The sequence below is a fragment of the Rousettus aegyptiacus genome, unplaced genomic scaffold (assembly GCF_014176215.1).
Source record: "Rousettus aegyptiacus isolate mRouAeg1 unplaced genomic scaffold, mRouAeg1.p scaffold_m13_p_7, whole genome shotgun sequence".
Taxonomy (NCBI): Eukaryota; Metazoa; Chordata; class Mammalia; order Chiroptera; family Pteropodidae; genus Rousettus; species Rousettus aegyptiacus.
Window position 1 is genome coordinate 14,456,611 of NW_023416310.1, and position 17,951 is coordinate 14,474,561.

Sequence of the window (17,951 nt, forward strand, 5' to 3'; positions counted from 1 at the left end):
TTCCACTCTAATAGGTACGAATTCCAACCCACAGTTTCCTCAACCACAACAAGGGGATAATAATGTCTAATTATCTCATAAGGTTGTTGCAAGGTTTATATGAAATCGTGTGTGAGCCTGACACATAAAGAGCTTAAAGGCAAGAATATGCTGGTGGCGCCCACTTGGCTGCTGAGAAGACGAGCTTAGAGCAGTTAAGGTCGTGCCCGTAGCCACATAGCTAAAGGGGCAAAGCTAAGTTCAGTGCTCACGGTGCTGCCTTACCCCATTGTCCACTCCATTTCCTCCTCACACCCCACTTACATCCTTCGCATCTCCACCTACTCCTGTTCACTGCTCTCTAAAATAGGCCTCTGGAATTCAGACACCATCAGGCTAGCGACAGAACTGCCCCGGTCAAGGGCAGCTGGTCATTTTCACCCACAGTCCTTTCTTTAAACCTGCTGAGTGCTCGCTTGGCCTGTCAACTGCTAGTGGACGCAGTGCTTCCCGCACGAACCTGGCCGTCTCACCTGCGAGTTTGTCTCTGGCAAGGGGATGATCAAGCCTACAGTGGCGCACCTGCTGATGCCCATCTCCCTAAAGCTGGGTTCCATGAGTCATGTATTTCCACAAGCACTGGTGAGAATTGCTTCTCAAGCTCCAGGAATTCTGGATTGGAGTAAAAGTTCATTCCCGTTTGCCTCAGTGATAGAAATGAGTCAGTTCTTGAGAAGGCAGCTGGCAGAAGTAGGCACAGGCATTATTGGGCAGAGGCATTATTGGTATAAAATCAATGGCAGATAAAACCATTGCATTTGGGGGTGGGGGGAGAGTTGGACGCACGTTTTAGCACAAGATGAACCATGTGGTACCACTTTGAAGGAGTCTTACATCACAGAGACAGAAATCCTTGCCCTTCTGAAATTCATTTGAGTCGAAACAAGGAAGGAGACTAGCTTCGTCCTAAAGCCTGGCCCTTCTAGGAAATCTTCCAGAAGGCAGCAGGATGAAGGCAACACTTCCTAAAAAGAAGAGCGGAACATTTTTTTTTTTTCCACACCTCATTTCAAATGTTTTTCAAACAATACAAACATATGTATGTGGTTTTAAATTACCATATTGGTTTTTCATTATAAAATCAACTTAATATTATATAGAAATTTTGAAAAATTAGAGGAGGAAAATTACCTATAATCCCATAACACAAACCTTGCTGTTTATTTTCACTCAGTTTGTTTTTCGTGTGCGTATTTGTACATGGTTGTAATAATACTTGACATATCATTTTTGTATGTTGGCATGCAGTTCTGTTTTTTGATTTTGAAATGTTTTATGAGATATGTACAGAAAAGTGCAGTAAATATATATGTATAGTTTAAAGAATAATTGAAAGCAAACACCTGTGTGACGTCTCCCCAGATAAAAGACGAGAGTATTTGCAGCTTTCGAGAGGCTTCCCCCACCAGGTGCCCCTCCCCAGACACGGCCCCGACTTTTCTGATAATCATTCCCTTAGTTTTCCTTCCTGTTCTACCTCCATATGCCAGAACACTATAATTCATTTTCGCCTGACTTTGAATGTTATATGAATGAGGTCATTCCATATTTACGACTTTGCCTTGCTTCTTTCCCTCAATTATTGGTTTTGAGATGTTGTATATAGCTGTAGTTCGTACTAATTTTCAGTTTAAAAGATAAAAAAGTAGTTTTGTTTTTCCCGCTTACTTTCATATCCCAAAGCTAGACTTTGCCAGGTAGCCCAGGTTTGTGATTCTTTCGTAGTTAGGAAAACGCATGCTTTTCCCCTACTCGTGACTTCCCCACCCCCTACCTGAGAATGTAGGTCTCAGACTGAGAAGAGCCCTCGCCCCCAACCCTTTCCTGGCAGAGGGCACCTGCCCCCTGCGCCCTTGGCTGGCATCCTAGGAAGCAGCCACTCTATGGGCCACCGCAGGCCCTTGAGCTGCAGCTGCCGTCCTTCCAAGGGAGCCGATGGAATTCTTTCTGGGGTCTGGAGACAGCTGGCAGGAGCGGGGAAAGCACAGCAGGGCTGAGGAATCTGCCAGAGGGTGAGGGACGGGCGGGGACAGTGACGGTGACTCTACTGGTCACGAAAGGCCTGGTGTTCTCTGGCTAAAGCCTTAGTCGAGGGTCAAGAGTCCAGCGTGTGCGCACCCCCTCTGCCCTTCTCCAGGGCCTGGAGCGGCTGGGCTCACGGAGGAGGATTGAGCTCAGACTTACTGCTGTTCGCTGGTGCTCGGCCTCCCTGAGCCTCAAACGAAAAGCCACCCGGCTGCGGTGAGTGAGTGGGCACCTGAAAGGAGCTCGGTGGCTGCCCACGTGTCACAGACTGTGCATGCCCGGGCTGCGTCAACGCACGGAGAAACCTATCCGCACGCTCGCACGCACCCTCAGCTTTGCCTTCCGACGACTGTCCTGCTTCTCCCATCGCTAATCTTGTCGCGCAAGTGGCCTGCAGCCTGCTTCTTACCACCCTCTCCTGGCTAATCCTTTGGAATTTCGCTTTTGGCCCCTGCGCTCGGATGGTGTTTGCTCATCAAGCCCAGCCACGCTGGGCCAGGCCAGGTCAGATGAAGCCACGGGATTAAAACCGCTTACTTGATCTTAGCCTCTTAAGAACTCACTGCTGCTGAGTTTATAAACACCTGCCCAGAACCGAGGCCCACCGCTGGGCTTTACTTGTGGGCTTTACTTGTGGCATTTCCTTTGTCCTAATCTTGTTTTTTTCACGCTTTCTCAGGAACTAGCCCTCGTTCCCTGTGCCGCCCTTCATCACCTGGACGGACTGAGGCGTGTTTGTCTGTCTTCCTCTTACTGCCCTGGAGAGGCAGCCCTGGGGCTAGGCTGTCACCTGGAGTCTTGCCCTCCTAACCTACCTGGTCCCATTTTACCTTTTTTACTGTGTGGAGACAAAGGCGGTGGCAGTATTCCACACTCAGATGCTTCACGGTCTTGTGCAGATGGTCCCCAATTACAAGCACCTTGGGCCAGCCCTCGCCTGCTACCCATAGGCCTGATCCTGCCCAACTGTCGGTGAATGGAAATGGCCTGTGGGACATTAGAGGCCTCCTGGCTAGCCAGTTAGGTGCAGAAATAGTTTATGGATTCAGGGTGTGTGTGACATCTGCCATAGCCACTCTAGCCTCTGTGTCCCCTGTGCTACCCCCCTCAGCCTGACTGGCCCTGCTACCTGTTCAGGGCCCTGGTCTCCAAGCTCCCACTAGTCCTTGGAGACGTCCAAGCCCCAGATGAAAAATGGACCTTCCCCAGTTCCTCTCCCCATGGCTGGCTGGCTTCTACTTCCAGAATCCCTCAAAACATTTGGCACAAAACTCCCAAGTGACCAGCAGGCCCACCATTGTCACCGACCCTGTTGGATGCTGACAGTGGCCTCGGTTGGAGAGGAATCCAGGAAGAGTTCCATATTTCTGGGCAGATGATTGGGGATGGCACAGTTGATTTTGGACAGGGCGCGTGAAACATCCTAGTGGAATGGTCCAGTGGGCACTTGGGTAATGTTGCAATGCCCACACTTCTCCTTACAAGCGTAGCATAGGCTCTCTGATTCCTGCTTACAGAGAACTAGGTGTTGAAGAAAACAGGGCAGATGAAAACTCATGACTGATGGTCATGGGGCAGGAACAGCCATGATCTTGCCATTTTTGTTTTTTTAGCCTGTCACCTGTTGCTAGTCATTAGTTCTACAAGTGAACTAGGGAATCCCTCTGAGGAGGAGGATGTGGGATGGGACAAATGAGGGAAGGGGGCGTAACGGTAATGACAATGGCGAGTTCATAGGTGTCTGTGTCGTTATTCTTTACACCTTACATGTATGTTACAAACATCATTAAATCCGCTCGAGTTAATAAAGCCACTTAAGAATTAATTATGAAGTTATATTGTGCCTTAATATTAGTTAAAATTGTCTGTGCTTCGCTATTAAGAAAGCAAATTAACTTTGTTAAAAATTGAATTTTTAACTCAAACACTTAGCTATTTCCTGCTCACCTTGAAGTTCTCTTTTGGGTTTTGTGTTCTGTTGAACCCTCAATATGTTCGCACGTTTTAACTCAAAGAGACTCCCTTTCCAGAGTCGCCCCAGCGTGCTGCAAGTACGAGCACCCACCTTTCTGGGACGGCTCTCCCACTGCTTCTCTCTCTTGCCTATGAACTAATCAGAAGAAACATAGCTGCACGTTTTTATTTTTCCCCCCCAAACCACTGCTGTATGTTGAGTAGTTGGGGCAAGGGAAAAGCCATGCCATCCAGTGCTTTTCCAGTGACCCGAGCGGGCTTCAGCCACCCCTCCAGTTGCCCCCCCGGCTGCCGTTAGGGTTGGCTTAATGCCACAGAGCCTTTACGTCATAGGGCAGTTGTGTAGCTCTCATCCTGCATGTTTCTTAATATCACAGCGACCAATTGTCTGTAAAATCACACATTTTTCTGTGGATTCTACCCAAACAAGACACGTGAGTCTTTAACCAATGCCTGTTAAAAAGAAGAAACACATGTCTTAAACCAGTACGCCTCAGGTTAGTTTTAAAGCCTTTATGCAAGAAGTGTCCCCTTTGCACCGTTCTGGCCCTCCGTGTCTGTGCCGAACCCCCAAAGTCCCCCGGTGTCTTCCAGCTGAGCCATAGGCAGGAGACAGCTGTGCGGGACAGACTGTGCAGGCTCTCCTCGTCTCGCACCTCCCTGCGGGCACACGGGAACTGTGGAAGGTGATGACAGAAGCAGGCAATTCCAAAACACAGTGTCGGGGTTGTCGTTTCCTTGGCAGGACTAACATCGTGCACCTACTAGGAGTGTGGGGTGTGTGCGTATCATGAACGAGAGGCGGCAGCTGCCGTAACCTTGACTCACCACTCAGCAAGATGCCCCCTGTGCCATTCTGTACTGGGAATCACTCAACAGCAATATAAGAGGTGGGGGGGGGGGGTGCGGCGGGCGGGTGTGTGAGAAATTTTCTGTTATCCAGCAAGACAGTCATTGGATAGCAGATAGCAATAACTGTTACTATTTAAACACGAGCAAGCTTTCTCACGGAAGACTGTGCTCCCAGGCCATAGTGTTATCCCCTCCACCCCACCTGAAGTCCCCATTTCCCCAGCTTGCAGGTCACCTTAGCTCTAACCTATCAGTGGTTCAGGAACACAAGGCACCCAAGCAACAGAGTCAGGGACTTGGGGGAGACGAGCTGTGTCTCGGCATGCTGAATGTAACAGCCGCCTTGCTGTGGAAGGCATCATCGCTTTTCTGAATAAATTGTAAAATTGTTGAGATCCCTATATTTGCAGCGTAACGCCACCCTGTTAGTCCTGTACTGGTTCCTTTTGATTCAAGGTCACTGTTGGTAAAGTCCAGGGACTGGAGGCAAAGTCAGCATAGACTCAGTGAATCTCTGTGTCTCTAGAATTCCATGCCTGTGATTTATTTTTTGTAATAACATTTAACTCTCTGGCGTATTTTCCATTTCTGCCTGGGAGGACAGACGTGGTTTGAATTTTTTCTTGTACATAGACAAAATAGCTAGATGATCAGAGTTTTTGGTTAAACAAAGGGGAATGTGTGATATAGCCAGAAACCTTTAAAGGAGGTGACATTTATTTTAGGACCCAGTGTTATTTAATGATGATTGGATTATAATGTTCATTTTTGTCGAATGTGGTATCTTAGTCAACTTGAACTGCTGTAATAATACCATAGACTGGGTGGATTAAACAACAGAAACTCATTCCTCACAGTTCTGATGCCTAGAAAGTCCAGGATCAAAGTGTGGACCAGTTTGGTTCTTGGTGAGAACTTTTCTGCTTGCTTGCTGAAGCCATCTTCTCTCTGTGTCCTCATATGGCCGAGAGAGAGAGAGAGAGAGAGATCTCATGTCTCTTCTTATAAGGGCACTAATCCCACTTATGAGGGCTCCACCCTCAGGCCTTAAATACCTCCTAGAGATCCCCTCTCCAAATACCATCACATTGGGAGTAAGCTCTGAACATGTAACTTTGAAGGGGACATAAACATTCAGTCCATTGCATGAAGTCAGCCAGTGGTCCAGATATTGGCTCTGTCGGACAGTTATGATGTTTTGGAATAAAACGGGTGACTTGAAGCATCATAAATTGGTGAAACTGACACTGACCCTCCGTACACCGTGACCACTGACTAGCGTGCTCTGCAACTACACTGCCCCAACCAGAGCAGAGGGAAAGACAGTCAAAGCCAGAGGCGCGTGCTGTGCTCGAGAGTGTGTATTTCAAAAAAATTGTGCCCAAATCTTTTCCCTTGGAGGGGACTCTTCTGAGAGATCCAAGATATCTCCACATCACCCGCCCACCTCACTCTGTTATGTTCACACACTTGGACACACACAGACAGTAGGCACACCGTGGGAAGAGATGCCAGTAACATCTTGCCTTTGTGTAGTTTAGCAAAGACTAGCAGAGAAAGCTGTAGGAGTAAGGTGCTAATGAGGTTACTGGAGGAGGTGAGAAGCATAATGAACATCAACCCTCAACGTGGAGGGGGCGGGGCCAAGAGGGTTTAAGCATTTTGTCCATATAGACAATTTAGAAATGTAGAAAGGTCATTGGGATAACAAGAACATCACCAAACAGCTGGTCTCGTTCATTCATAGCTCTGTGTCTGGTACATAGTGAGAGACACCCAGTTTAAACCGATACCTGCAAGTTAGTTTTAAGGTCTTTAGGTAATACATGTCCCCTTTATGCTATAGGCTCTCGGTAATGCAATTATTTGTGTGTCTCTCACCCACTAAAGTGAATTTCCTGAGAGCAAGGCCTGTGCCTTCTTCAGAGTCGTCTGAAGTGCTTGATGCTGGAAAGGAGTGGAGTTACAGAATATTTTAGTGCACACAAGTGTTCATTTTAAAAAGATATTCTCGGGAGGCGCCATGGGCTGGGACTGTGTTAAGCAACCGTGCTACATTATCCAAACACCAGTCCAGGCCTCGAGTGTCCCGAGCCCTTGGTAACCCCAAAAGGCTGAAGGCCTGCAGGCAGGTCTGACGACAGAAGCCCCCCCATCTGAAGCTGGAAGTCTGTGGAGGGTTATGGAGAGAGGATGGCATTGTGCCAAATCAGGCCTAACAGCTGGGTCGTTCCTTACGCCGAAGTGGCTCCATCAGGCAGCTTAAAATCCAGTGTTGGGTCACTGCCCTTACCTATTGGCAGGGTAGCTCATAGCCAAGAGTGTAGGCTCTTATATTAATCTGCTTGGGCAGCCATAACGAAATATTACAGACTGGGTGGCTTAAACAACAGAAATGTGTTTTTCCACAGTTCTGAAAGCTGGAAGTCTGAATCAGGGTGTCAGTATGGTCCGTTTACGGTGAGGACTCTTCCTGGCTGGTAGACGGCCGTCTTCTCTCTGTGTCCTCATGTGGCCTTTCTTCTGTGCCTGTGCATGGTGCACAGGGGTGGGGCGGGGAGGGAGAGAGCTCTCTGGTGTCTCTTCTTACGAGGACACTAATCCTATCTGATCAGGGCCTCACCCTTATGACCTCATTTAACCTTAAAAACTTCCTTAGCGGCCCCATCTCCAAACCACACCGGAAGATGGGGCTTCAGCACACGAATTTTGGGAGGACACAAACTTTCAGTCCATTACAGCACTGAACGCGACTGGCTTTTAATCCCTACTCTATTGCAAACTAGTCGTGTGACATTGAAGAACTTCTTTAGCTTTTAAAAATAAAGATTCTGAGGACCCAATATGGACCAAATAAATCTGAATTTCTGCATGTGGGACTTGAGCATAGGTGCTTTTAAAAAGCTCCTCAGGTGAGCTTATTAATAATGTACAACCAGCTGAGGTTGTGGACTTTTGAGGCAAATAGTGGAGGGTGAACTGAAGCAGAATCCATTTGAAGAATGACATAAATTAAACAGCATGAGGCTTGGAGAATTTGGCTCTCTGAGACACGCCGTAGTAGCCTCTGCTGTGTTCAGGACCATGAGTTGCAGTAGAGACATTGGTCATATGAGACATCTGGGTTTGGCTTAGCTTCTTTGTAGCCATAAATCCCTTGCTGAGCAGTTTCAGCTTCTCATCTGTAAAATGCCAGTTCTCAGGTTGTTTCTGGAATAAAATGAGACAGTAGGTATCAAAAGGCTTTAGAACCCACACAGCATTTCGGAAGGTAATCACTGATGTTTCTTTGGGCCACAGCTTCACCACTGTGTCACGATCCCCAATAAGTCCTGCTGTGAGGTCAGCGACCCCAGCCGGCTGTAGGATCAACATCTTCAGGCTGTGGAGAAACTTCCTCTTCATCCTCGTGCACTTAACTCTGCCCATGGAGTTTGGGGCTCTGATGGGAAGGGGTGGGACCTTGGTGACAGTGAAAAGGGATTTTTGACCTTGACCTGTGCCACCCCCCTTCTCACCTTCCCCAGGAACATGCTTGCCAATTCAGCCAGCGTACGCATCCTCATCAAGGGAGGCAAGGTGGTGAATGACGACTGCACCCACGAGGCCGATGTCTACATTGAGAATGGCATCATCCAGCAGGTGGGCCGTGAGCTCATGATCCCTGGCGGGGCCAAGGTCATCGACGCCACAGGGAAGCTGGTGATCCCTGGGGGCATCGACACCAGCACCCACTTCCACCAGACCTTCATGAACGCCACGTGCGTGGACGACTTCTACCACGGGACCAAGGTAATGCTCCTGTGTGCCGGAGGCGCCTCTGCTTTGCCTGCCTCTGTTTCTGGGGCTGCTCTCGGCTATACTGAACAACCGGGTGCTCATGTGAGCGGGGTACCCCCACTATACTGCTTAAAGGAGAAGGGTGCTCTCAAGGGGGCCGCCGTGCCTACTGAAAGTGGAAACTCCAGGCTGGATATCATAGATTTCCATGATTATAGAAAATGATATATTTAGGCCTATTTTGCTGATCACATCACTTACCTCTGCGACTGACTTTATTTTTACATTTTTACGTCATGTCATACAGACCTAGAGGAATAAGAGAGTTAGGGATGTTTGTTATTATGTGAGTATATGGTGGGGGGTGGGGGTGGGGGTTGTTCTGATGGACTCCTTTATGAAAAGCTAAATTAATTCTCCCAAAGACTGTGAAAAATAGGTAAGCTTCTTCTAGATGATTTTTATGGCAGAAATTATGAAACTGACATAGCTAGCTATCTTCCGTTAGCTCTCCTAGCTTGTTCATTATTTTTAAAAACAGCTTGAAAATTACTGGTAGTGCCTCCTCTTTCAGAAGGAGTTATCATGGATAATATTCAATAGTTACTGAGCTGAGTGAGCCTCAGCTACTGTAGGTTCTTGAATGCAGAAAACAAAAATTCAGACCTTGAAACAAATGAATTAGGAGGAAATTACATTTTGCAAAAGGAGCCACAAGTGGGTTCCTTTACCCTTCCCCTGTGCTCCAGAGCCTCTGTCACTGCTGTCATCTCTCTGCATTGTAATTATCTGTCACATGCCAGCCTATCCCTGGATACCAGACTATGGGCTCCTTAAGGGCAAGGCCTGATAATATGCTTCTGGTTTCCTAGAGCCTGGCACTGACCTGGAACTGGAGTAGCTACCCAGTAAGTGTTTGTTGAATGAATGAATGGATGATGCTCACCCACATGGTCTCTACACCAAGCTATGCATCAGAATCACCTATGAAGATTTTTTTAAATGCAGAATTGAATCTGAATCTCAAGGGCCACGAGCCCCTGGTCCTGGCAGCAGCTTCTTGTCCTGTCTGATTTATGAAGGACTTGGCCTTTAATGCTTCCTAGGTGAAAAAGATCCCTCAGCTCCTGGCCCCATGGCTGTAATCCTGTGTCCTATTTTGGCCCTGTATCCTAAAATGCCACCTGTGTTCTGCCTGGAATTCTCAGGGAACCCCTCTCCCATGCCCAAGTTTCTCCCACTGAGATCTATCTTCCTGGGGGGCTCAAGAGCTTCTGCTGCTAGGCAGCCACTGACAAGGCTCCCCCAAACCCGCACCTGAAGAGCCTGGCTGAGGCTGCCAGGACAGACAAGGCCTGTTCTTGGGATCACAGCTCTATGGGCTGGCCTACCTCAGGCAGGTGGCCCTTGTGGTCTCCCTGAGGATATGCCTTCTTCCTATTCAAGAGCAGTAGACCCAACCCCTGGATGGCTATGCTTAGGCAAGGATGCTTCCAGGCCTAGTTCTCTGGCATTTGGGGCCACACCTGCTTACTCTAGCCACGCCTCGGGTGGAGAGGTGGTGCGTGGACCCTCCTTACTTTCTACTCACAATTTTCCTGGACCCCACTGGTGATGGTTCACTGATGAAATTGTGTGGGAGGGGGTCGTTCTCACAAACTTGCAGAGTCCTCTTGCGGGGTACCCTAGTGACAGTCAGGACCTTTCTGAAGCAAGTGAGCAAATCCAGTTCGCCATCCCCATGCATCATTACCACCCATGAGCCAGGCCAGTTCAGGCCCGTGTTGCTTGAGGTTATTGTTGTTGTTTATTAAAGTATAGCATACATACTTACAAATTGTTAAGTATACAGAATTGTCACATCTGAGCACACCCTTGTCACCGGCACCCAAATCAAGAAACCAAACGTTACCAGCACCAGAAGCTCCTCCTGTGCCCCTTCCCGGTCACTGCTCCTCACCGAGGATTACCACTGTTCCTGACTTCTTTTACCATCACTTAAAAAAAAAACATGAATAACAGTTGAATTGAGATACAATTCGCACGCCGTACAGTTCCTCTATTTAAAGTGCAGAAATCAATGGTTTTTAGTACATGCACCATAGATCTGTTTTGACTGTCGATGGCAATGAAATCAGGCAGCATGTGCCCTTGTGTTGGCTTCCTGTGTTCCACATTATTTTTGTGACATTCATCCATGTTGTGTCGTCATTCACTTTCATCGCTTCGAGAGTACTCCATGTGCGATGTTCACGTGGTACTTATCCATTTTGCTACCGGTGGGCATTTGGGTGGTTGCCAGTTTGGGGCTGTTGCAGACACTATTTAAGCCCTTGTACACGTCTTTCGGCAAACCTATATGCACGCATTTCTGTTGGGCATTTCCCTAGGAGTGGAATTGCGAGGTCATAGGGTAGCATATGTTCAGCTTCAGGAGATACTGCAAAATCGTTTTTCAAAACCGGATGTAATCGCGTATACTCCCAGCTGTCACGGAAGAGAAGCCAACATCATCAACATCACTGATAACCACCCAGTCCATGTGGGCTCCATTCCGTAGTATGCTCAGGACTTGTACCAAAAAATTATAATTGTCTGGTTGCAGTCCCCACTTGGGAGACCTTTAGCCCATGGCCGGATGCCACACTGTCACTACTCTGTTTACCAGCCTCTTGGAGGGCAGGCTGGCCTTCTTTGTCTTATTTTCCACTCTGTCATCTGCCAGGACCTCATTAGCCAGGAGTGACAGCTTTTCCCTTGAGAGCCTTTAGCTCTTTATACCTGATGAAGACCTTTGCACGTGTATCTCTGTGCAAGGTGGAGGGTGACTTTTGATCTTTCCCAGGCCTCTAATCCATGGGAGCAGCTGCCTCTGGAAAACACGTAAAAAAATACCCCTGTGTGATTGAAGGCCCCAGTTCTCCCAGTGCCTGCAGGTTTAGGATACCTCAGGCACCGTGCCCTCCCCATCCATGTCAGGTCCTAATTATGGGGAACTTAAGACCCTAAGCCATCCTGGCAGCAAGTGTCACCTAAACAGACCCTTTGCTTATATCCTAAACCTAAGCAAGATCGCACCTTGTCCTTGTGCCTTGACTTGTATTGAGCTCTATTTTGCCACAACCATGACCCAGTCCTCGCTGGACCCCTCAGGCCTCCTGGCCTCCCAAGAACTGGCTTCCTACCCCAGTACCCGCTCCCTTCCTTCCTGGATTTCCCCTCCACGTTGGTGCTCCTGCCACTGGCCCTGTTGGCTTCCTCCTTTCTCTGGTTCCCAACAATCTCCTGGGGAGAGAAAACGCTCCCCTGTTGCACTGCCGCTCCCAGAGACGTGTGGTTTTAATTTTTCACACGGCCCGTGGCTCTTGCGCAGAGGCTGTGCACCCTGGCAGATCACCGCTGACCTACTTTGTACCTTCTAAGAAAGGTAGCAGTTGATTCACTTTAAGCATCTGGCTTTATAATGGAATAATAATCCCAAGGAAAAGCTCACCTGAGTGATTAGCCTAGAGTGAAAGAGAGATCAAGTTGCATCTTTTTGTTCTTGTCTGACAGATCCCCAGGGCCTTGAACTCTCTGCATCCCCTAAGCTATTGCGAGCTTGTTGATTTGGCAGCAGCAGCCAGGGCTGGGAAAACAAAACCATTGAGAGCCTGGCTTTTTTGAGAGCATCTGGGTCTCCATTGTACTGAGTCTAAAGGGATTTCTCTAGTACTTCTTTAACAAATGCTCTGCCTGCCTTTGCCTCTGTCAGAGGCTGTGGCAGGCTCTGCCTGGCTCCCCTGGCTCCGCATCTCATGCTCACAGCCGGTCACTTGATCCTTATTCCCAAACCCCACACCCTCCCAACCTTCAGACCCCGCCCTCCCAGAGGCCCAAAACCTGGGTTTCCAGAGGTACCAGGACCACCTGCTTGTTAATAACACAGAGCCTACCGAAGAAGGAGGTTATGTCCTATGGGGAGGCAGGCGGTGAGGGGAGGAGGGAGAACCAGTAACACCAACTGGGTTAATGAAGGTCTAGGATTTCAGTTGGGTTGTGAGGTCTTTTATTATTATTCTGCTTGATTTAATTATGTTACATTTATTCTTGTGTGCATGTCTAAAATTACATAATAAAGAATGTTAACACAGGCTCTGAGCTCTACCCCACCAGTGGTTCGGCAGGGCCAGGTGGGAATATCAGAATCAGGCTTTTTAAAGTGTAGGCACAGCCCCTTCACTGAGATGACGAAGCAGGCAGGCATGGCCAAAGATTAAAAGAAAAAAAGCTTCCTAGATGCCTTTTCTGCTTCCTGCTCCTCCAAAAACATATTAATAACTACTGTCTAGGCCAATGGTTTTCAACCCATGGCAACAAATTACGTTAAATCTATTTGGGGGATTTTAATTTAAAAGACACCAGTGTCCAGGTCCACCCCAGCCCAATGAAATTAATGTCTCTAAGTCTGCCTCTTCCCCATCAGTATTTTTGAAAGCAGCCCTAATGATTCTAGCCCTGACAGATGCATTAAGGAGCTTACTCAGCTGTTTTGAATGGCACGTTGTCCCGGCTGTTACTCCTGCTGCCTGTCTGACCCCTACCTTACAAGGCAGGGCTGACATCTAAATCTCCTTTGAAAGCTTGGTCCTGCCTTGCCCTTGCCAGTTTTATTTATTTGCTTCTTTCCTATTTACATTCTCGTGTCCCATCGTTGGGCTCCCAAAACCCAGCCTGTACTTGCTAAGTCTCCCTGGCCCTATGTTCTGCTTTCCTGTCTATAGCCCACAGAAACCATCCTCAGTGAGAGGGAAGTTGGCTGTGGTAGTGGTAGTGTCATCCCGTAGTAGTCCTGCTGGGTCTGTCCTTCTTTGAGGGCCCAGAGACTCCCTCTTCCCTGTGCCAGGACCATCTGGTCACAGAGACAGCCTCCCACTAACTCAAACTCAGCACCAGTAGGACATCTAGTCTTGTAGTCAACCTGCAGGGGAAGCTAAACACTAACCAGAAGGGTGTTTGGCCAGCATAGGACTGGTCCGCAGCATGTTCAGTGGCATTGCTAGGAATGCCCGCCACATCCCACCCCCAGTGGGGAGTCCTGACCCTCCTTCCTCTCTCCCGCTGCAGAGGACTGGACCTAATCTGACAGAGTCCTGAGATATGACAGGCTAGGACATAAATGAATTCCCTTCGGTGCCCCGTCTGCCAGCATCCTTACGAAGGCTTCCATTTATCCATTTATCCACTGGGCAGACTCTGTGAACTCTTTGCCTTTGAAATTTGCTCTCTCAGAATTAAACATTTAAATGCTGCTCACTTCCTTTCTTCTTTTACCTTGTCTCCAGTATTCTGTCCATTTCTGTTTAATTCTGGCCAAAATGACGTTTTAGTCTTTTAGCTCTATAATAACACTTCCTGCTTATCAGGATCCAGACTCATGTGATCTTGCTTATTAATCAATGTCCTCAAGTTCACTTATGTCTTTATTCTTGTTAAAAAGCTGGATGGGACCTTAGAAATCTAGTTCCACCGTCCCACTGATAAGAAGATGAATGAGTTGCCCCAAATCCCGGAGGTAGTTGGACCAGAATATAAGAGTCTCAGTCTGAGGCCCTTGTCACCATGCTGCTCAGGGACTCCTGACGCCCCAGAGCTGGACAGTCACCCCTTTCAGACAGCCTGTGACCTCTTAGTGGGCTGCATGCAAATAGTTTCCTTGACCCTCTATGGCTCTGAACTTGCCTGGACCAGAGGCAAGCATCACGGAATTGACATGTATCAGGCAGACAGTGGAGTGAGCTCTCTTCCTCCCTGAGCCAGTACTTTATAAAACACCGCTCATCCCTGGAGGAATAACACTGCTATCCGTGCCTTAGAGCTGGATGGCTTTTACCACTTATAAATGGTTATCGTGAGAGCTAATGAGGGGATGCTTGAGAACACTTCACACAGTGCCTGGCACAGGGTGTGCAGGCGATAAATGTTGGTCCCCAGGCTGTGGCTGTGACTGCCTGCTTCCACTCCAGGCTTGGCCTTGGCTTGTCTTCCATTCCCTTAGGTTTCTTGATCTACCCACTTCAGCTTTGCAGTAAAATTGTTCTGCTGTTCATCTAGTGCCCGTGCTGCCCGTTTTTCTGGACCAGCTGCTGCCACATTATGCCCATTCTTGCTGACCCACTCGCTGCCTTTCTGGCCCGGCTGTGCTGGTTGGGATCAGCATAGCTGGGCTCCTCCGTGAATCACCCACAGTCGCACTAAAGAAGTCCATGAATGCTTCGTGAGGTGACTTTCCCTCCCCAGCCACACAGGGGGCATCCCTTCTCCTACTTCTTCCAGTGGCACCTAGTACTCTCGTAGGGGTTGTATTACTTTTCTACTATTTCATAACAAATTACCACAGATTTAGCAATTTAAAACAATACCCATTTATGAGCTCATAGTTCTGTAGGTCCAAAGTCTGGGCGCAGTGTGACTGGGTTCTTCGCTCAGGGTCTCCCAAAGATAGTCAAAGCGTCAGCTGGGCTATATTCTCGACTGGAGTTCACGGTCCTCTGGCAAGTTCACATGGCTGGGCAGAATTCAGTTTCTTACAGCTCATGGAGTCAAGTCCCCATTCCTTGCGGACTGTCCTCTCGGCTCCTAGAGGCTGTCAGCATTCCTTGCCATGTGGCCCCTCCATCTTCAAAGCCAGCAACACAGACTCTCCCATTTTGAATCCCTCTCACACGTCAAATCTCTCTGACTTCAAATCCCTTTCATTAGGAAGAACCTGTCCCTTTAAGAGCTCACCTGATTAGCTTAGGCCCACTGAAATATTCTCCCTTAAAGTCAGCTGTGCCACATAACAACCTAATCACGGGTGTGGTATGCTGTCTATTCACAGGGTCCCTCCCACTCGCAACGGGAGGGGATTGTACAGGGTGTGAGTTACTGGGGGTCATCTGCCTACCATAAGGGGTCCCATGCACAGACATTTTGCCCTGGTACATCTCCACTCCACCGATTTTGCTTAACCTACTTTTTAAGACTCCACGTTTGTATTTTTTCCATCAAAAGTCACCTTGGCCACCCCTTACTTCCCAGTTTTCTGTGCTTTATATTATGACCCTGCTTGAGAACCTGCAATGGCTCCCTTTTGACTAAGACATTGAGTTTGGGTTTCTGAATCTTTGCCCTGGGCAGCTCCCCGTCAGACCAGATGCTCCCATCGAATCCTCATTTCCAGCCGCTCCCCAGCGTGTGCCCGCCCATCAGGAAGATGGATTTCCCAGCCTTCCCCCTCAGGAACATCCATGCTCCCTCCTGCCATCTCGACCCACCCATCCATAGAACCATCCTTCGGGGCCGGCCTCACTCATGTCACACTCTTCCTCCTGCTAATGCAGGGCCAGGATCCCGCTTTCTTCTCATCAACCTCAACAATTTGTCATCCCGGGGCTTCCCAATTGTTTTCTGCACAAAGTTTATCTCTCAGCTAAATCGAAAGACTCTTTGAGAGGCAGAGACTACGATTTATACCTAACTCATGAGTCACTGCAGAATTCACAAAGCTCTAAACATTCACAGACATTTAAGAAATAGACGAATGTGAGTGTAGCATGGTAGTTATGAACACAGACCAGAGGAGACCTCCAGAGTTTGAATTTCAGCTCCACGTTTACGAGCTGTGTGATTTGGACAAATTCGTCTCTGCCCTTCAATTTCCTTCACTAGAAAATGGAGATTATAATAGTGTTTTGTATGTGTTAATTAAGTTACTATTGGTAAAGAACTTAAAATAGTTTTGCATGCTTACTAAGCACAATATGAATGTGCTTGTTAAATAAATAAATAAACAGATAGATAGATAGATAGATAGATAGATAGATAGATAGATAGATAGATAGATAGATCATGCTGATTGAGGACCAACCCCTGGAAAATCCATTTGTACAGTTTTCTCATGAGTATGTGGATTAAACTGTTTAGCATCAAATAAGAACTTAAAACATTTGATTCCATTTCAATTCTTAGGGTTGAGTATGTGTCTTTTATGTTCCAAATGGAATCTGATCGAATGGTGATGAATTCTAGTTAATTTCCTCTCTCTTTCTTGAAAGCAGAAATAGCCAGTCATAAACTGTGCAGGCCTCAGGAGCCAATTAAAGATGTCCCGCGTCAAATCAGTTATCTTCTTAACAAGACCTTTTTGGCAACTTTCCTTCTATACCTGCGTTAATTGGCAGGCCAAAATGTAGGTAGGCCAGGTTGACCCTTCTTAGAACAAGTGGAAGAGAGGAGATCTATCATTTCTTATGGATTTTCACATCTAGTATTGGAAAGAAATCTCCTATGGTGACCAAGCAGCTCCTCAATTCCTACAATAAATGAGTGTTTGCAAAGAATTTATCTGCAGAGAGATTATTGCATTTTAAAACCTTTTGTTCAAAGATAGAAAAAACACACCCTCTGCAATTGAACCCAAAAACCTTGGGAACTTTCATAGTTTGTACAAGAAGTTCTGCTGCTTCTCATTTATGCTTTCCACCTCTAGGGTTGAAGAAATTAAAAAAGAAGAAAAATACATCATGTACTGTATGTATACATCAGTGATGCTTATAGAACGTGAATGTTTTTCTTCCTTTTTTTTTTTTCTTTTCTTAAAGCCTGCATATATATATTTTTTAACATTTCAAGGAATACTTGAATATGGCCCTCTGGAAAGCTTCAGAAATCTTAATAGGAAGTACCTCTTCTCCCAAACCTTGCTCAGGTTGCCTCTGATCTGAGAGTGCCATATTCCTGTGCTGAACGTAAGGGTCTTAGAAAGGTTCATTGACAGGTAGAAATGTGCGTAGATGCTGTATATTTTCTCCTTGGTGGTTCCTGCCTCACTGTTCCCTCCGATTATCACCGTAGCCAACCATGTTCTTCTCTCCTTCTGATCCTTTTTTATTTCCGGTTAATTAAAAATTAGCTATAAAGATCTTTAATTAGTGACTGAAGATGAAACTATAGGCCAACTGTAGTGAGAACTTTCTCACTAACTAATGTTTATCTCTTACACTAACATATACACATTCACACACTTCTTCACCCTCACATACTCATACTCACATATTCACACACTCACACTCACCAAAACACACAGTTTTAGAGCTGGAAGTACCATTAGGGATGAATGACTCCAACCCCCAATCCATAAATAACTTCTCTTTTTATATTTAAACTCTCCACGGTATTTTCAATTAATTTAAACATAAAATTAAACTTGGTATATGTCGGTGGACTATATTCTTGAGAAGGGTATTACAGAATGAAGA

The 17,951-nt window shown here is 47.1% G+C and overlaps 1 protein-coding gene across 1 annotated transcript in view; it reads left to right on the top strand.

Moving 5' to 3' along the window:
* The window catches only part of DPYSL5 (dihydropyrimidinase like 5), a 74,078-nt gene that overhangs the window by 18,571 nt on the left and 37,556 nt on the right, over positions 1 to 17,951 (top strand). Inside the window, exon 2 of the mRNA XM_036224395.1 lies at positions 8,418 to 8,682. Coding sequence (XP_036080288.1) covers positions 8,422 to 8,682 — 261 coding nt within the window. The 5' untranslated portion in view covers positions 8,418 to 8,421. The remainder of the gene's footprint in view (positions 1 to 8,417; positions 8,683 to 17,951) is intronic.